This window comes from Bufo bufo, chromosome 11, assembly GCF_905171765.1.
Source record: "Bufo bufo chromosome 11, aBufBuf1.1, whole genome shotgun sequence".
NCBI classification, from domain to species: domain Eukaryota; kingdom Metazoa; phylum Chordata; class Amphibia; order Anura; family Bufonidae; genus Bufo; species Bufo bufo.
This window is the reverse complement of record NC_053399.1, coordinates 48,979,417-49,000,647: the sequence shown is the minus strand read 5'-3', so window position 1 is coordinate 49,000,647 and position 21,231 is coordinate 48,979,417. Positions and strand designations below refer to the sequence as shown.

At 45.7% G+C, this 21,231-nt stretch overlaps 1 protein-coding gene across 1 annotated transcript in view; it reads left to right on the top strand.

The window, feature by feature from the left end:
• The window catches only part of RYR3 (ryanodine receptor 3), a 734,312-nt gene that overhangs the window by 491,887 nt on the left and 221,194 nt on the right, over positions 1-21,231 (top strand). The window contains exons 68-69 of the mRNA XM_040412592.1: positions 20,564-20,804; positions 20,894-20,981. Coding sequence (XP_040268526.1) covers positions 20,564-20,804; positions 20,894-20,981 — 329 coding nt within the window. The remainder of the gene's footprint in view (positions 1-20,563; positions 20,805-20,893; positions 20,982-21,231) is intronic.

Sequence of the window (21,231 nt, the reverse complement as noted above, 5' to 3'; positions counted from 1 at the left end):
TTTAACATAATTTTTTACAAATCTAAAGGATTTCCAGGTATTATAACATTAAGACAACAGAGTTCGGCATAGTATAAATCTGAAAACACAAAATATTGAAAGAATAAAAAAAACTTTCTGAATTTGCCTTAAAGGCCTCCTGCAAAGCTGGCTTATAGACATTAGATGAATGTCAGCCAAACAAAAATGCATAGTAGAGATGTACATGAGGTAAGACACTACAAAAGCAATCTGTTAAAAACCATCCCAGTCGTCCCAGAAAATTCTTTAGGGCCTCTTTACATGGGCTGATAATCATGCAATTATCAGAGAGTTTCTAAAACATTTATTCCCCCTAATTATCCTATGTAAAGAAGCTACCTATCACATGATGAAGGCGCAAACATCAGGTGAAAGCATCTCTGCTGTTCAGAAGCAGTCATTCATTATGGGAAAAGTGATTGCTACTGCAATACAGAGGAGATGATTGCTGCACATAATGGTAGCTCTCACCTACTCTGAGGACCAGGCAATTATTGTGAACAAATGGTCAGTTCCCGATAATTGCCTGCTGAGTTGATTCTTTTAGGCTCAGAGTACCAACAGTAACACTAAATTAACTGCCAAATCCACCAGAGGAAAAAAAACATAAGCTATAGTAAGAAAAGGCTTGTAACAGCTTATTACTGATTTCTTAAGCAATTGGTCAATGAGTAATAGTCGAGGCATAACTTAAAGCACTGGTGCTCCACTGCAGTATTTGTAACAGACCCCCCTGCCCTCAACTATCATATGTCAAGCTGGTGTGTTCCTTTAAGGCTGACATACCTTATGGGGCCTTCTCAGGCTGTAAAACCTTCCTTTTGTTACACTCTTTGTAGTAGTAGAAACACTGGTAAATGGAAAGTCTAGTAAAAATGTTAACTGTGATTGATCCATTACTCTTGTTTTGTTTGCTAACCAGAATTGCCCATTTCTCCTACCTATAATTTTTTCCCTTTCCTTCTAATCACCACATTTACAGTTGATGTTCCTGAAGTCATTGTTGCCTAGAGATGTATCCTTTGATTTATCAAGACTGGCGTGTACTATGCTGGTCTTGATATGCCTGCCCTGCCTGAGGAGGCATTTAATTTGTTCAAGGGTCAGGCCTCTTATAAATTAAATGTTATCCCCCAGGCATCTGTGCGCCTGACTGAATTTTACATCTAGCTCAATGCTGAACTAGATTTTAGTTAGTTATAATACCAATTTCTGGCATAAATGATGATTAGAGATGAGCGAATTTTTAAAAATTCGATTTGACGGTTTGGACAAATTTTTGGGGAAAAATTCTGTTCGATACGAATAAATTGTGGTGAATAACGTTAAAAGACGGCTATTTCCTGGCTGCAGAGAGCCTTTATATGGTGTAGAACACTGTGCCTTACAGTAACACACATAAGCATCTGCTCTGGTAGTGAAATAATACTGTGAGTCAGTATGACATGCAGATGATAGGCGTCTCTTTAGGCCCCTTTCCACACGGCGAGTTTTCCTCACGCGGGTGCAATGCGTGAAGTGAACGCATTGCACCCGCACTGAATCCGGACCCATTCATTTCTATGGGGCCGTGCACATAAGCGGTGATTTTCACGCATCACTTGTGCGTTGCTTGAAATTCCGCAGCAAGCTCTATTTTGTGCGTTTTTCACGCAACGTAGGGCCTATAGAAGTGAATGGCCTGCGTGAAAATCGCAAGCAATCCGCAAGCAAGTGCGGATGCGGTGCGATTTTTCACGCACGGTTGCTAGGAGACTATCAGGATGGAGACCCGTTCATTATCATTTTACCTTATAACATGGTTATAAGGGGAAAATAATAGAATTCTTAATACAGAATGCATAGTACAATAGGCTGGAGGGGTTTAAAAAAATAAAAAATTATTTAACTCCCCGTAATCCACTTGTTCGCAGCAGCCGGCAATCTCTTCTGTCTTCATCTGTGAGGAAAAGGCACTTTGATGACGTCACCGAGATCATCACATGGTCCGTCACATGATCCATCACCTTGGTAAAAGATCATGTGATGGACGATGTGATGAGCGCAGTGATGTCATCAAAGGTCCTATTCCTCAAAGAAGAAGACAGAAGAGATGCCGGCTGCGCCAACAAGTGGATTAAGGTGAGTTAAATTATTTTTTTTATTTTTTAAATCCTCCAGCCCTATTGTACTATGCATTCTGTATTCAGAATTCTATTATTTTCCCTTATAACCATGTTATAAGGGAAATAATACAATCTACACAACCTTAAACCCAAACCTGAACTTCTGTGAAGAAGTTCGCGTCTGGGTACCCCCATTCAGTTTTTATCACGCGCGTGCAAAACGCATTGCACCCACACTATAAAAACTGAACAACGGAACGCAATCGCAGTCAAAACTAACTGCAATTGGGTACCTACTCGCGCGGGTTTGCCGCAACGCATCCGGACCTTATCCGGACACGCTCGTGTGAAAGAGGCCTTAGAATCACTGCACACTTCACTTATTTGGGCAGTCACGAGGCCAAAACTGACCAAATAACTCAAGTATGAGCTCAGCCTTACAGGTCGATGTTAGCGTCAAGAAGAAGTGCACTCCTTTTACACATCGTCAGCTGATTCCACATAGATGTCACAGAACCTGTTCTATTAAACGCTTATACAAGTAGACCCCCGAAAAAGTTGGAGAGGATGTCAGCAGTAAGTTTGTGTTGATGTCACAAATTAAATAGCCCTTCCTCTGATCCGTCAGAACAATAACCCACAAAAAACTGATCCTTTCTGTGGAGTATCTGCCCTTACTTGGTCAGCATTTGGTCAGTAATCCATCAGTATTGCTAATGCAAAACAAACAGGAGTGGATCCAAAACAGAGATAACACGTAAACTGAATATTAACATGTCTAATGTGTTTTGTACCCACTCCTGCTTTTGGCTACCAAATCATAAGCCAATTCTGATGGGTTCAAACAGGCCTTACAGCTGCTACATAGAGAGGATCCGTTGTGCATCTCCTTTTTCCTTCCTTCTGACAGATCAGAAGACGGGTTAAATAAATTATGTCAGCCAAGCCAAAAAGGCTAAATAGTGGCCTAGTCATGAAGTGTGGAGGGTGGGAACAGTATGAGAAGTCCACAGAGTGGGCCTATGACATAGTGGTGAGGTGGAAGCAGCATGAGGAGACCACAAAGTGGCACAATGACAGAGTGTGGAGGTGGCGGCAGCATCAGGAGACCACAGAGTGGCAAGGTGACATAGTGCGTAGGTGAGTGGCAATACCAGTACCCGATGAAGATGGTGGGTGAAACAATGAGCACTTGGCATCAGATGTGTGGTAACAGGCGGGTGGCAACTAGAGATGTCGCGAACATAAAATTTACCGTTCGCGGACGGCGAACGCAAATTTACGCAAATGTTCGCGAACGGGCGAACCGCCATAGACTTCAATAGACAGGCGAATTTTAAAATCCACAGGGACTCTTTCTGGCCACAATAGTGATGGAAAAGTTGTTTCAAGGGGACTAACACCTGGACTGTGCATGCCGGAGGGGGATACATGGCAAAACTCCCATGGAAAATTACATAGTTGACGCAGAGTGTGGTAAGTTAAATTCGCAATGCGATTAATATAACCTGTATTAATCGCATTGCGATTACAACTTAGATCTGAGTTCTAATGGTTGTATTGCTAGAATATAACAAAGATTGAGAATATAGTGCTATATTCATCAATTCTAGCAATACAACATAAAGTAACACGTAAGTGTGTTAAGTAGAACTATTCTTATCAGTTTAATCCCTGTTACGTCCCCTATCAGGGGCCGTGTATATGGAATCGATTTTAGGACCCGGGAGATGGAAAAAATGCTTGGTCAGTCCTCTTAATTCCAATTTTGGGCACTGCGCATGCGCTGTGTAATGTACTGTGCAATCCCAATATGTGTGGTGTGTTAAGTAGTACTATTCTTATCAGTTTAATCCCTGTTACGTCCCCTATCAGGGGACGTGTATGTGGAATCGATATTAGGAACCGGGAGATGGAAAAAGATGCTTGGTCGGTCCTCCTACTTCAAATTTGGGGCACTGCGCGTGCAATCTAATGTGGACACCAAGATATGAGTGGCACTGTGCACTGGCAGAAGTTGGCAGAGTAGACGCTGTAGGCCTGACACACACGCTTGCAGTCAACTAACTGCTATTCAATCTATTACAGTCAAAATTGTATTTTTTTTTTAAATGTACACTACTGTTACACCAGATATGAGTTGCACTGGTGTGACACTGTGCCCTGGCAGGCCCTGAAACACACGCGTGCCGGCAACTGACTGCTATTATATTACAGTCAAAAAAGTTTTAGTTTTTTTTTAATGCAAGCTATTGTGACACCAGATATGAGTGGTGGCACTGGACAAGTGGGCACAGTATACGCTGTGAGCCTGACACACAAGCTGGCAGGCAACTGCAATTAGATTACAGAGGGAAAAAAAAAAAAGCAGACTGATGTTCTAGCCCTAAAAAGGGATTTTTGGGGTGCTGTCCTTACAGCAGAGATCAGATGAGTCTTTCAGGACTGTAGTGGACACTGAATTCACTAGCCTAGCTATTGATTTCCCTATTAAATCAGCAGCAGCTACACTGTCCCTCCTCTCACTAAGAATGCAGCTTCCGAATGACACTAAAATGGATGCTGTCCAGGAGGTGGGAGGGTCTGGGAGGGAGGGTCTGCTGCTGATTGGCTGGAATGTGTCTACTGACTGTGAGGTACAGGGTCATTAGGAACCCAGCTCTAAGTTGAAATTGCAATGCGATTAATATAACCTGTATTAATCGCATTGCGATTACAACTTAGATCTGAGTTCCTAATGGTTGTATTGCTAGAATTGACGAATATAACGAATATAGCACTATATTCTCAATCTTCGTTATATTCTAGCAATACAACAACCATTAGTATTCCAGTTCTAAGTTGAATTCGCAATGCGATTAATATAACCTGTATTAATCGCATTGCGATTACAACTTAGTCAAATTTGTGACACTGCAGCTTCCGAATGAATCTAAAATGGATGCTGTCCAGGAGGTGGGAGGGAGGGTATAATGCTGATTGGCTGGAATGTGTCTGCTGACTGTGAGGTACAGGGTCAAAGTTTACACAATGATGACGAATAGGGGGCGGACCGAACATCGCATATGTTCGCCTGCCGCGGCGAACGCGAACAAGCTATGTTCGCCGGGAACTATTCGCCGGCGAATAGTTCGGACATCTCTAGTGGCAGCATCCGAATAGTAGCTGAGGCAGGTAGCCAGAAGAAACAGGTCTCTTTTGTCAAAGTTTGGTGTGGCACCACGGAGATCTAGTCTGATGCTTCAGGAATTGGTGGGTGGAAATCCTGGCTGATCCACGCCTGATTCATCTCACAAAGGTCAGTCTCTGCACATTTTGGGTGGACAAGCGAGATCTTCTTGGAGTAACTATGGCCCCGCTGCACTAAAAAACTGCTCTCATGCCACACTACTGGCCGGGCAGGACAGCTTTATCAGGGCAAACTCTGCTAGTTGTGGCCACAAATCCAGTTTGGCTGCCCAGTAGTCCAGCGACCCTTCAATGTGGGGTGGCAGGGTTCTGTCAAAGTATGCAACCACCTGCTGGTTCAGGTCCTGCTCTATGTCTAGCTGCTGGTGAGTAGTTTCTTCACTATGAGGGTGAAGGAAGCTGCTTATCAGCGACTCTAGACCCAGGCTGCTGCTGATGGAGCTGGTACTGCTCCTGCTACCCCACCCCTCCCCAGCAGCCATGGCAGTGGAATGTGAGCACAGAGGATCCCCCAAGTCAGACCTGCAAGAGGATGGATGTTGGCGCAGATAGGCAGCGACCAACTTACTACTTAGGATGTCTCTATAGTAGTTCAGTTTGTCCTCCCTCTCAGTGGGTGTAAAAAAGGCCCCCATTTTGGACAGGTAGTGAGGGTCCAACAAGGTGGAGAGCCAGAAGTCATCCCTCTGCCGAATGGTGACAATTTGGCTGTCACTACCCAAGCAAGTGAGCATGCAGCGGGCCATTTGTGCAAGTGACTCGGAGGGACTCCCTGCCTCCATCTGCACTGCATACTGCCACGGTGTGCCTGGGTCATCTGCCTCGTCTTCCTCATCTCCCTCTTGCTCCTCCGGCTGCTCCTGCTCCTCCTGTCACCTGTGTAGAAAAACCACTCATTTTGATACACATTGCTTGTGGTCCAATGTCCTCCTCCTCCTCCAGTTCAGCCCCCACAGGGCTCAAGTGGCCGTGAGATCAAGGTGCCACGCCTCCAGTCCCCTGACCAGCCAGATTTAGCAGCATCTGTTCCAGGACATGAAGCAGTGGAATGACGTTGTTCATCCCGTAGTGCTGGCGACAAATAACGTGGCATCCTCAAAGGGCCTGAGCAAACGGCAGGTGTCACCCATGAGCTGCCACTGTCTGACATCGAAGTAACACAGGGGAGTACTCCTGTCTGCTTGGATCATCAGGAAATCATTGATGGCCTTTCTCTGTTTGTACAGTCGGTCCAACATATGGAGGGTAGAGTTCCAACGGGTGGAAACGTCGCATATCAGCCTATGTTGGGTGGAAGACTTCAGGAACCGATTGACAACCAGATTGAACACGTGTGCCATGCAAGGCCCATGGCTCAGCCCTCCTTGATGCAGCGCCAACATCAGGAAATCGTTGATGGTCTTTCTCTGTTCATACAGTCGGTCCAACATATGGAGGATGGAATTCCAACGGGTGGAAACGTCGCATATCAGCCTATGTTGGGTGGAAGACTTCAGGAACCGATTGACAACCAGATTAAACACGTGTGCCATGCAAGGCCCATGGCTCAGCCTCATTGACGCAGCGACAACACAGTGTTCTTCCTGTCGTCGGTCACCATGGTTCCGATTTTCAGTTGTTGCAGAGAAAGCCAGGATTTGATTTCTTGCTGAAGAACAAGGAGCAATTCCTCCCCTAAGTGACTCTGTTCGCCCAGGTAAACGAGGTGCATAACCGCGTGACACCGCCGTGCCCTGCACATGTGGTATGCTGGAGGGGCACTGTAAACTGTCCCTGCAGTGGAGGCTGAGGACACAGCGGAGGATGAGGTGGCAGAGGTGGACACTGTCGCTGGACCAATGGCGTGGCAACTTGGAGGTGAAAGCGGCGTCACCTGGTCAAGTTTCTGGTGTGGCTGTGCAGGAACCACATTCACCCAGTGGGCCCTAAAGGGCATGTACGGTCCCTGACAGCAGTTGCAGCTCCACAGGTCGGCGTAGCCGTGCAGTTTGGCAGACACCGACAGGCTCAAAGACTGACCAACCATCAGTTTTTTGGCAAAGAAATGACGGCTTGGGACTCTCCACCTCGGCTCGGCACAAGCCATCAGTTCTCTGAAAGATGCAGAGTTCACAACCTGGAAAGGGAGGGACTGCAGCACCAGTAACTTGGACAGGAGCACATTCAGCTTCTGCACCGTTGGATGCGCGCATGCATACTGTTGTCTCTTGGCAATCGCTTCAGTGATCGATTGCTGATGGAATGAGTGACGAGGAGTGGGAGGAGGAACAGGAGCATCGGGACCTGCAGATGATGGGAATGACAGACAGCTCCCGTCGGCTGAGGTGGTGGAGCCTTGACTGCCTGAAACTGGGTGCGTGCCACTGGGTAATGCAGTGGTTGCTGCGGCAGGCTAGACCACCACATTGGAGCCACGGTTCTCCCAGGCCACTTTATGGCGACTTTGTATATGTTGACGCAGGGCCGTAGTGCAAACATTGGCACCCTGGCCACGCTTCACCTTCTACCCACATTTTCTACATACGGCCATGTTCACCTCCTCCGGCGGCTTAAGAAAAAACTGCCACACCACTGAGTAGGTGATTTTACCCCCAACACTACGCACTGACAGACTGCTAGCGCCGCTACCTCTGTGAACCCTTGTACCGCTACTTCCCTGGCAGGTAGGCTCCCGCGAAGCGGGTGGTTTACCTCAAGCACGTTTGACTCCTGACCTTCCACTGCTACCACCTTGCTGACTCCCGGCCACGCTAGTGACTTGCTGGCTCAAGGGCAAGCTGCCATCCTCTTCTCCTGATGATGATGAAGCCCCTTCATCACCCGGCTCCCAAGTGCGATCAGCTACATCATCATCATCGAGTAGTGTCTGCACATCACTGATGTCCTCCTCAACCGTCTCTGGGTCAGGAGCCTGAACGCTCTCAATACCAGCTCCCACGCCACTCTCCTCATCACTACTTGCACGCCTAGCGGAGGAAGCAGGGAATGTCTCCTCCACATCTTGGCTGGGCAGTAGCTGCTGACTGTCCTCTAGTAGCTGTTCCTCGCTGAAAAGTGGAGCAGTGCCTACAGCATTTAATACTTCTCGCGGTGAGGGAACAGAAAAGGACAGAGGGCGGGTTGAGGACAGGTGAGGGCACATGGCCTGCTCCCGGGCCATGCCAACTAAGGGTTGTGTCTGACGAGCCCACTGACTCTTGGCTGGGGGTGTCTGATGTCACTTGCGACGAAGTTGAAGATCCAGTCAACCACTGAAGAACCGCTGGATTGCTGGTCACGACACGACCTCTAGCTGAGACTGGGAGCTTAGACCTCTTGAAGTTTCCATGGCCCCTTACTCTGCTGTGACCTCTGCCTGCGTCAGAAACATTTAGGCCACTGCCACTCCCCTGTGCAGTGCCTGGCACTTCTCTGCCTGACATACTGTTAGATCAAATGAATAAAAAGGAAATTAAAACACCCCACAAAAGCCTTTATACAGATAACTGCACCGCAGAGCGGCAAATGTATTTTTTCTTTTTGTGCTAATACACGTCACAAAAGACTTAGCAATAAATAACTGAACCGCAGAGAAATATTAGGCCCCTTTCACACGGGCGACTATTCCGCGCGGGTGCAATGCGTGATGTGAACGCATTGCACCCGCACTGAATCCGGACCCATTCATTTCTATGGGGCTGTGCACATGAGCGGTGATTTTCACGCATCACTTGTGCGCTGCATGAAAATCGCAGCATGCTCCTCTTTGTCCGTTTTTTCACGTAACGCAGGCCCCATAGAAATGAATGTGGTTGCGTGAAAATCGCAAGCACCCGCAAGCAAGTGCGGATGCGGTGCGATTTTCATGCACGGTTGCTAGGTGACGATCTGGATGGGGACCCGATCATTATTATTTTCCCTTATAACATGGTTATAAGGGAAAATAATAGCATTCTGAATACAGAATGCATAGTACAATAGGGCTGGAGGTGTTAAAAAAAATAAAAAATTATTTAACTCACCCTATGTAACGGTCACGTCCACACACACACAGTCCTTGCCTCACGAGTCCTGATGACAGGGGACAACTGGACGGCAGTCCCTAACTTAGGATATGTGCTGGGAAGACAGACAAGACAAAATACGGAACATGAACGGACCGGGTCAGAACCAAGAGAGCTACGCAGTACAACGGATTAAGCAAAGAATGGTCAGGAGAAGCCGGGGTCAAATACCAGGAGAGTAGCGAAGTACAAGAGGAGTCCTAAGAGAGTAGTCAGGTGGGAGCCGAGGTCACAAAACCAGGATGTATGCGCAGTACAGGAGGAGCAGGCAGAGGATCGTCAGGGAACAGGATCCGGTAAATATTCAGTAGTCCAACAAATAGCCAGGAACCTAGAAATTAACAGGCAACCTGTAGCCAGCAGGCTACCTGTATTTATAGTGGGGAGTGAGGGTCATGTGACGTGGCCAGCGTCACATGACCGACAGACCAACCAGTCGAGCACCGAGTGATCAGCTCGGCGCTCAAGGCAGACTAGGAGCAGGGAGCCACCCAGCTAGTAAAGCCGCCCTGGGAATGAGGTCAAACACAAAACCTCATTCCAAAAGCTAAGCAACAGTTCTGCGGGCAATGGGGGACCGAGTGCACCTTCGGAACCCCGTGACAGTACCCCCCCTTTTACGAGGGGCCACCGGACCCAAGACTTCAGGCGATGGCTTTTCAGGGTGTTCTAAATTAAATTTACGAACAAGTCTAGGAGCATGAACCTCCCTGGCAGGTACCCAAGATCTCTCTTCAGGTCCATACCCCTTCCAGTGAATCAGGTACTGCAAGGAATTACGCACCTTCCTGACATCCACTATTTTAGACACCACATACTCACAGCATCATTAACAAGCATCATTAACAAGAACCGGCGGAGGCGAGGCTTTCGATGGTACTACCGGTTCAAAATATTTTTTAAGTAGAGATTTATGGAACACATTATGAATGTGGAATGACTCGGGCAGCTCCAACCTAAATGATACCGGGTTAATCACCTCCGTGATCTTATATGGACCAATAAAACGAGGAGCAAATTTTCTAGAAGCTACCTTGAGAGATAGATTCTTGGAGGACAACCATACTTTATCCCCAACCTGAAAGTTCACCCCCCTTGAACGTCTCCTATCGGCCTTGAGTTTTTGAGAACTTTGAGCCTTTTCTAGGTTCGATTGAACCCGGGCCCAAACAGTGCACAGTTCGGAGGAGAGTTTATCAGCTTCAGGGTTAGAGGAGGAGACGGACGACCCAGAATGAAAACGGGGATGAAAACCATGGTTACAAAAGAAAGGGGAGACCCCAGCAGAAGAATTTACACGGTTATTCAGAGCAAATTCAGCCAACGGAAGGAATTTGACCCCTAATTGCTGGTCATCAGCAACATACAACCTCAGGAATTGTTCCACAGACTGATTAAGGCGTTCAGTCTGCCCATTACTCTCAGGATGGTAGGCGGAAGAAAAAGACAACGAAATTTTACATCTTTGACAGAAGGCCCTCCAGAATTTGGACACAAACTGCACACCCCTGTCCGAAACAATATTTTCCGGGATGCCATGTAAACGAACAATCTCTCTCACAAAAATAGATGTCAGGGTTTTAGCATTCGGAAGTTTAGACAGGGGAATGAAATGAACCATCTTGCTAAACCTATCGACCACTACCCAAACCACAGTCTTACCCTCCGCCAGCGGTAGGTCAGTTATAAAGTCCATCGAGATATGGGACCAGGGTCTACTAGGAATGGGTAGGGGTCATAGGTTACCAGCAGGGCGAGTCCTAGGTGTCTTAGACCTGGCACAAACCTCACAGGCTGACACGTAGGACTTGACATCCCTGTTTAGAGTGGGCCACCAATAAGATCTAGAAACCAGATCCTTAGTGCCCTCAATACCCGGATGTCCACAAAAGGCAGAATCGTGACACTCACCCAACAGCTGGAGACGAAATTGTACGGGAACAAACAACTTATCTGTTGGGGTGGATACCGGTGCCAGATGTTGTTCAGCCTTAATGCGAGCCGAGATATCCTGGGTTAGAGCCGCTAAGAAGATGTTTGCTGGTAGGATGGATTCAGGCGGCGTCTCAGTGGGTTGAAAAGCATGGAAGCTCCGAGATAATGCGTCTGCCTTCACATTTTTACTTCCCGGCCTGAACGTAATGGAGAAATCAAAACGGGTAAAAAACAGAGCCCATCGGGCTTGTCGGGGATTCAACCTCTTAGCGGACTCGAGAAACATTAGGTTTTTATGGTCAGTGACAACAGTTACTCGATGCCTTGCCCCGTCCAAAAAATGTCTCCACTCCTCAAATGCCCATTTAATGGCCAACAGCTCCCTATTCCCTATGTCGTAGTTTCTCTCCGTGGGAGAGAATTTCCTAGAGAAGGCACACGGTCTCAGGTTAGTGAGGCTAGCAGGACCTTGTGAAAGGACTGCTCCTGCGCCGTCCTCGGACGCATCCACCTCTACAATAAAGGGTCTCTCCTGATCAGGCTGGGTCAGAATGGGAGCTCTACTAAATGCCTTTTTTTAATGTTTCAAATGAAGAAATGGCCTTGGTAGACCAATTCTCCAAATCCGCCCCTTTCTTAGTAAGGTCGGTCAATGGCTTAGCAATTACAGAAAAATTCATGATAAATTTACGGTAGTAATTAGCGAAACCCAAAAACCGTTGTAAAGCCTTTAAGGATGAAGGCCTTACCCATTCCTTAATTGCTAAAACCTTACCAGGATCCATCTTAAAGGCATGAGGAGTCAAAACATGCCCTAGAAACAGTATCTCCTGTACACCAAAGACACATTTCTCTTGCTTAGCGGATAGCTGGTTCTCCCTCAACACCTCTAATACTTGTTTGACATGGGACACATGAGATTCGAAATCAGGAGAGAATATCAAAATGTCGTCAAGATAGACAATAATAAATTTACCTAAGAACTCCCTAAGAATATCGTTCATTAAGTTTTGGAACACAGCTGGGGCATTGCTGAGTCCAAAAGGCATCACCTGATATTCAAAGTGTCCTATCGGAGTATTGAACGCTGTCTTCCATTCGTCTCCCTCCTTGATTCGGATTAGATTGTATGCCCCTTTCAGGTCAATCTTGGAAAACCAGGTTGCCCCCAAAACCTGGTTAAATAAATCCGGAATCAATGGGAGAGAGTATCTATTTTGGACAGTGATTTTATTTAATCTCCGGTAATCAATACAAGGCCTAAGACCACCATCCTTCTTTTTAACAAAGAAAAACCCTGCTCCCATAGGAGAGACTGAAGGTCTAATATGCCCTTTAGCAAGGCTCTCCTTAATATAATCTTCCATAGCCTTGCGTTCGGGCCCTGAAAGATTATAAATTCGACCTTTAGGAAATTCGGCACCCTCAATTAGCTCTATGGCGCAATCATAAGGTCTATGGGGGGGTAGAACCTCTGGAGTAAGGGACGAGAACACATCAGAATATTCCTTAATAACAGAGGGTAATGTATTAGACCTTACTGAAACCCCAGCCTGGACCACGGACAAGCATGAGTCACACTTAGGTCCCCATTTCACCAACTCTCCTTTGGACCAATCAATTGTGGGGTTATGTAAACGGAGCCAAGGCAACCCTAGTACCACCTCAATCGGTAGGTTCTCCAGGACTAGAAGAGAACATCTCTCAGAGTGGCACACACCCACGGACAGAGAAATTTAAGAGGTACATGACCTCACCGTACCACCAATCAGGGGAGTAGCATCAATAGCCATGACATGGATAGGTGTAGGTAAAGCAAACATTGGAATACCCAATTTACAAGCAAACTCAAAGTCAATAAAGCTGGCCGCTGAACCGGAGTCAATAAAGGCCTTACCCGGCCACTTATTAACCCCCAGAGAAATTGTTATGGGTACCAAAAGCTTACCTTTAGAAAAATCAGGGTGTACCTGGTCTTTAGGTTGTCTTGCCTTAGAAGACTTGTCAGAGAGGTCCCTCTTAGGACACTTGTTGATCCAATGGCCAGGATCTCCACAGTCGAAGCACTCTCCGCGTCTGCGACGAAGATTACCCCGGGTCATGCCAACCTGCATGGGTTCCTCGGTGGAGACCTCAGTGTTGTCCCTGGAAAAGGCCTCTGGCTGGACCACCATCTGAGAACAGAACTGTCGTTCTTGTCGTCTCTCTCTAACTCGTCTGTCAAGTCGGACAACTAGGGTCATCATCTCCTCTAAGGTCTCAGGAATTTGGTAATTGACCAATAGATCTTTTAAATTATCAGATAGACCAGACCTAAACTGACTCTTCAGGGCTGGTTCATTCCATCCTGAGGGGACACACCACCGTCTGAATTGGGTGCAATACTCCTCCGCAGGGAGATGGCCCTGAACCAGTGCCCTAAGAGCTGTCTCGGCTACCAGGGCCCTGTCTGGTTCGTCATAGAGGGTACCCAGGGCCTGAAAAAACCCCTCCACAGAAGTTAGACAACTGGCCCCAGGAGGTAACGAAAATGCCCAGTCCTGGGGATCACCCTGTAGTAGAGAAATGATAATCTCCACGCGTTGGCTCTCGGGACCGGAGGACACGGGGCGCAAACGGAAGTAGAGTTTGCAATTCTCCTTAAAGGAGAGAAACCTCTTCTGGTCTCCAGAAAAGGGTTCTGGGAGCTTGATCTGGGGTTCAAAATATGGACTGGAGGACAGAGGAGTGGAAGAACCTTGCCCTAACTCACAAGAACGGAGTTTCTCTCCTAGCTCCTGCACCCTCTGTGTCAAGTTAGAGACATGGTCAGTCAGGGTAGTAAGAGGATTCATGATACAGTGGTTATTGGGCCTGTTAATCTGTAACGGTCACGTCCACACACACACAGGGGGAAGGGTAGTGACCACTGCGCTCCACCCTAACCCCTGGCCCTGACTACTTGCCTCACAAGTCCTGATGACAGGGGACAACTGGACGGCAGTCCCTAACTTAGGATATGTGCAGGGAAGACAGACAAGACAAAATACGGAACATGAACGGACCGGGTCAGAACCAAGAGAGCTACGCAGTACAACGGATTAAGCAAAGAATGGTCAGGAGAAGCCGGGGGCAAATACCAGGAGAGTAGCGAAGTACAAGAGGAGTCCTGAGAGAGTAGTCAGGTGGGAGCCGAGGTCACAAAACCAGGATGTATGCGCAGTACAGGAGGAGCAGGCAGAGGATCGTCAGGGAACAGGATCAGGTAAATATTCAGTAGTCCAACAAATAGCCAGGAACCTAGAAATTAACAGGCAACCTGTAGCCAGCAGGCTACCTGTATTTATAGTGGGGAGTGAGGGTCATGTGACGTGGCCAGCGTCACATGACCGACAGACCAACCAGTCGAGCACCGAGTGATCAGCTCGGCGCTCAAGGCAGACTAGGAGCAGGGAGCCACCCAGCTAGTAAAGCCGCCCTGCAAATGAGGTCAAACACAGAACCTCATTCCAAAAGCTAAGCAACAGTTCTGCGGGCAATGGGGGACCGAGTGCACCTTCGGAACCCCGTGACACCTTAATCCACTTGTTCGCGCAGCCGGCATCTCTTCTGTCTTCTTTTGTGAGGAATAGGACCTTTGATGACGTCACTACGTTCATCACATGGTCCGTCACATGATCCATCACCATGGTAAAAGATCATGTGACGGACCATGTGATGAGCGTAGTGACGTCATCAAAGGTCCTATTCCTCACAAAAGAAGACAGAAGAGATGCTGGCTGTGCGAAGAAGTGGATTAAGGTTAGTTAAAAAAAATAATAATAATGTTAACCCCTCCAGCCCTATTGTACTATGCATTCTGTATTCAGAATGCTATTATTTTCCCTTATAACCATGTTATAAGGGAAAATAATACAATCTACACAACCTTTAACCCAAACCTGAACTTCTGTGAAGAAGTTCGGGTCTGGGTACCACATTCAGTTTTTTATCACGCGCGTGCAAAACGCATTGCACCCGCGCAATAAAAACTGAACAACGGAACGCAATCGCAGTCAAAACTGACTGCAATTGCGTACCTACTCGCGCGGGTTTGCTGCATGGCACCGGGACGCATCCGGACCTAATCCGGACACGCTCGTCTGCAAGGGGCCTTACTGCAACGCAGAGCCGCAAATGTGTTTTTTCTTTTTGTGCTAATACAAGTCACAAAAGACTTAACAAGAAATAACTGCACCGCAGAGCAGCAAATATATTTTTTCTTTTTCCGCTATAACACCCCACAAAAGCCTTTACTACAGATTACTGCACCGAAGAGCGGCAAATGTATTTTTTTTCTTTTTGTGCTAATACACGTCACAAAAGACTTAACAAGAAATAACTACACCGCAGAGCGGCAAAGGTATTTTTTCTTTTTACGCTAATACACGTTGTGATGGATACCACGCCTCGTGCCCACTTGACGTCACCTACGTCGAGCTCACGAGACGCAGTATGGTCACTTGTTACCAAAGCGTGACGTTACGCCCTCCAGAGGAGCAGGTAAAGTTAGCTTGGTACAGTTTACACAGACACCTCTTGTCCACGCGGGTACAGAGAGGCAACAAGCTGAGAGAGCCTTTTCACTGCCGCCATGAAACAGTGCCTCCTCAGCCTGGGTAATCTGCCACCAGCTTCTCATTTGATATAAGCCCTGTCCGCTAACGGGATTATATAGGGGGAGAAACCAACCCACGGTATCTTATAACTAGGCCGAAACACGGACTTGTGGATTCGTGATCGAGATACAAGATAGCACAAGATTAAATTATATATTTAATCGCCTTAAGAGCACACTAGATGACACAATATACACAGGGAATATATACAGCGGTCTGAGGTTACAGATACAGGTGATATAGGTACAACAGGGTTAAGCAGAGCAGAAGTCAGTTACCAGGTAGATGAAAGTTCCTTGGGGTTATGATGGTGGAATAGTCCTTGGCTGCAGTCACATGGGGGCGGTGATGTCAGCGGTTTCCAGGTCTCTCCAAACACATTTGCACGATGTGACCCCCTTTCAGAAAAAGACCTGCCCGCTTGCTAGCACAAGCCTTTTAAACTGTAGCCGGCCTCTCCCCTCCCTGCCTCCGGGAGAAGTCCCCTCCTCCTGTTCTGGGACTGGCATCAAATGAGCCACAAAACCGATTATGGCTCATAGCTCCAGACCAGAATGTCGCAGGGAAGTTGTTCCGGGCCCAATTGATCCTCCTGGGTTTCTGCTACAACTAGAGTCCAAACATGGTACCACTATGTGGTTTCTGTGGGGAGTTATGTATATCTCCCCTCCCGGGCATCCTAACATCAAGCCAGGACCAACCGAATTATGCCTGGGATGGATGGACAATTCATAATTCCTTATGAAATGTTGGTGCCAACATGTCTGTGGGAAAGTGATAGATCTGGTCCAGGGCTGAGACCTCCTGCCTGGAGTTTTCCTGCTACATCCTCCTGGTGCCTGTCAGCTGGAAGAGGTGTGACTATCCACCTGCGGCCTCCTTGAAGCCTGGAGGGGGGGTTTCTCCCTTGCTATCTGACAGCAGATGGCTGGGGGGTGTGAACATAGTTTACATGTACATTGACTGTGTACATGCAAAAGGTGAATCAAATGAAAATCAGGGCTGCCAGTAAATGATAATCCATATTCCTCGCACACGTCACAAAAGGCTTTAAAAGAAATAACTGCACCGCAGAGCGGCAACTGTATTTTTTCTTTTTACGCTGATACACATCACAAAAGGCTTAACAAGAAATAACTGCACCACAGAGCATCAAATGTATTTTTTATTTTTACCCTGATACACGTCACAAAAGGCTTTAAAAGAAATAACTGCACAGAAGAGCGGCAAATATATTTTTTCTTTTTCCGCTAAAACACCCCACAAAAGCCTTTACTACATACTGTATTATTGCACCGCAGAGCTGCAAATGTATTTTTTCTTTTTGTGCTAATACACGTCACAAAAGTCTTAACAAGAAATAACTGCACCGCAGAGCAGCAAATATATTTTTTCTTTTTCCACTAAAACACCCCACAAAAGGCTTTACAACCGATAACTGCACTGCACAAGGGCAAATAAGACATAGAAATATTGCCTTGTAATAACCCCTGTTAATGCCTGTATCTATCAGCACTTGCACCCTAATAAGCACGGTTTGCTGGAATTACAGAGCTGTATAATGGAAATTTGGATCCCCAGTCAGTGCTGCAAGGTGTAATAGGAATGTTCCTATTACCCAGGCTGTAACCTCCCCTACTGAACCGTGTTCAACAGAAATGCAGGAATTATTCCTCCCTATCCTTTCCCTACACCTTGAATAATCTTTCCCTGCACTTGTAAATCTTTTTTTATTTTATTTTTTTATTTTTTTTAGCACAATGACGTTTTTTCTATCACTGTCCCTAGCGCCTGCAGACACGTCTCTCCCTGCACCAAGTACGCTGGTAAATGGCAGAATCTAAGATGGCTGCCTTATTTATAGGGCTGTAACATCACAGGGCTGGCTGGCTACTGATTGGCTGCATGCATGTCAATATGGATGATCCCGCCTTCCCAGAGTTCATTTCTTCATGTCCTCACACTTGCAGCCGCCATTTTAGGACAAAATGTGATTCATTACCACGAAGCGCAAGGAAATTCATATTCAGTGCGAATCAAATTTTTCCTGAAATTCGGAATTAATTCCACTTCGTCAGCTTCGATTTGCTCATCTTTAATGATGATATGCTGGGGCTGATGGCCCTGCCTCCACCCTGCCCTTGTCATGTCCCCTTTTTAGAAATTGAAAAGGAGCAGTTGTAACTAGATTTTGTTGCAATGGTGTTTAAAAAGTGGCAAAAACGAGTTTGCAACTTTGTACCGCCAAAAACAGGGATAGGGAGGTGGTAGCAATCATAGAGTTTAGTATTGTTAAATAAAATTGTTTCTATGCACAATCTATCATTTGCTGCCCCAACAACATTCAGCCTAAATATGGTAGACTAATGATGGGTTTACCTGAAAATCTGCCCGTCTAAAGGTTCAGCCGGTCATGTGATGAATGAGCGAAACGCTCATTCATCAGGTAAAACTGTCATTCGTGCAGGCAAGTAAATTATCGTTTCTGGGCCGCAGATCATGCTTCTAAACAGCGATCTGCTGCCCAGAAAGAATGCAGCTGTATGAGGACGAGCGATCACAGCAGCAATGTAGCATGTAAATGCTGCACTTCACCCCCACTGAACGAGCAGCCGACTGTCGGGAAGGAGCGCCTCCTTCCCGATAATCTGCTGCTCCTGTGGTGGTCTAAACCTGCCAAAAGTAGATCCTTCCGTTGTAACTAAGGTCAGATCTCTTACTGTGAGCACCTAGACAACCAGCTAAAACACATAATAATCCTACAGTGTATCATTTAATTTCCATTTAATAAAAAACACTAAAGGTAAGAATTAGAGAATCATCCTCATCCTCCTTGATCATGTTATCTAAGGTATTATCCTGAGATTTTTAGGATGGGCTTTGGGCAGCACAAGATTTTATTTGATGACCTTATACACCCACACTCACATAACTTGAGGTTTGAGAATCTCCTTTTTTATCTAGCATAATCCCTAGAAAGATTTATCCAAGCAAACTCTGCCTGACCTTTGAGTGAAGCGAACTTGTGAAGCCGTGTTGTACTAATATGTAGCAGCTTCTGACGGAACCACATTTATGAGGTCGACAATTGAGTATGATCTTCAGGAGTTTCCTGTTACCCTACATCATGCAAAAAATTGTTTTCCTTGTTCACAATGATGGGGCCAATTGAAATATCTCTAGAACCCAAAGTGTAGATTTTTACTAGAGATGAGCGAATTTCATGTTATGAAATTCTTTCACGCTTTGTTTGGTGGTAAAAGGTGAATTGCATTATGGATTCTGTTACCACGAACCATAACGCAATTCTATGATGGAAGGCATAGCAGAATACCTTTGGAGGCATTCCGTTATTCATTCTGTCACAATAGAAGTCTATGGGCTGCAAAACGGAGGACTCCCCTGCATAACGGAAACGGGACGGATCTGTTTTGCAGCCCATAGATTCTATTATGACGGAATGAATAACAGAATGCCTCTAAAGGCATTCTGAAATGCCTTCCGTCATAGAATTGCGTTATGGCCCGTGGTAACGGAATCCATAACACAATTCTGCTTTTACCGCCAAACGAAGTGTGAACGAATTTCAAATTATAAAATTCGCTCATCTCTAATTTTTACCTCCCAGTTTTCAGGACCATGGAAAAAATATATCTGATATAAGTGAAAGTTCATTTCATGACCCTCATTTTTCTTACAGTAGGAACTGACAATATTATAATAGACCTCCTCTAGATCCCAGAATAAGTATGAATACCGTATATCATTTTTCTACAGCCAGTTAGGAAACTGAGCAAATGAAAATACTCATATACATTAACGTTATTTTTTTTACAATGGAACTCTATGGTGAACGGATGCCACAGTATGGCATCAGTCTGAGGCATCTATTAACATATATGTTTTTTGTATGTTAAACAGATGACAAAAACGTGATGTGAACCCACTCTAAGCTGTGACTACACCTATTGTGAATGGTGGACTCTGTGTTATCCATACACAGGTGTTATTTGTCATTGTAATTCTGCCTGAGATGATCATGATAATACCTACTGAAAGTTATCTTTACAGAACAAGAAATCATGACTTTTCATTGGACCTAGTGGCCAGGGTGAAAATTGCAATATTATATACATTTGTTTTAAACAAAAAATTCTAAAACATATATTTTTAACATAAGACCGTTAAACAATAGGTCATTTTCTGATGACAAATTCCTTTTAAATCAACCCTCCGAAGGGTGGTGGAAACCCCAGGTCATTTGCCCCTTTTGCATTTCTATAATGCTGCCCTGCTATCAGGCAACATTGGCAGGATTCATATGGATCCTTATATGAGATTGCTCCTAACTAGGGAGGAAAACAGTGTTTTCAGTTTGTCAGGTAAACTTAGTTTTTTACATCTTGTGGCAGCAATGGCATTAAGATATGGTAATGGATGTGTTTTTCGGTAAGTTAGGGGTATGTAAGATGTAACTTACTTTATTCTAGAAGTGGAGATGTTTGGCTGAAACATGCTTGCTCTGCAGAACGTGATACCCATCTCTGCTTCCAGTGATGTGCACGTGCTGCTGAAAACCTCTCTGCAGACTCATACTATTGTTATTAATCTAGTACTTAATGTATGTTTGCAGTGTATGCTCAGCCAATTATCAGCAAGGCTCAGCCGGACCTCCTGAAGAGCCATTTCATCCCCACGCTGGAGAAATTGAAGAAAAAAGCAATAAAGATTGTGCAAGAGGAGGAGCTGATGAAGGCAGACAGCAAGGCTGACACCCAGGAGGCAGAGCTGCTGATTCTGGATGAGTTTGCCGTGTTATGCAGAGATCTCTATGCCTTCTACCCAATGTTGATCCGATATGTAGATAACAACAGGTATACAGATTTTAGCACACCATCAACATTTTAATACTTCACCGATTTGCACAATCTTAAAGTTTATTTTACATTTTTATTTTTTCTAGATCTAATTGGCTCAAAAAACCAGATATAGACTCTGATGAGCTGTTCAGAATGGTGGCTGAAGTGTTCATTCTTTGGTGCAAATCACATGTAAGGAATAGCTGTTGCTCTGTGGATATGCTTACTCATTTTTATTTTTTTCCAACTTAATCCCTGCATTTATGCTCTAAAATGAATTTTTAATTTAGAGCCAACTACACTATTAAGAGTCAATTGCACTATAAACAGTTTCTCCTGATATAATATTCCAGAAATTGCTGTCTTTAGAAGTGGGGGAGGGGCGGTTGGTTAATAGCGGCCTTTATTCTGTGCCATATTACAAAACCCAAGCCTATAGGTC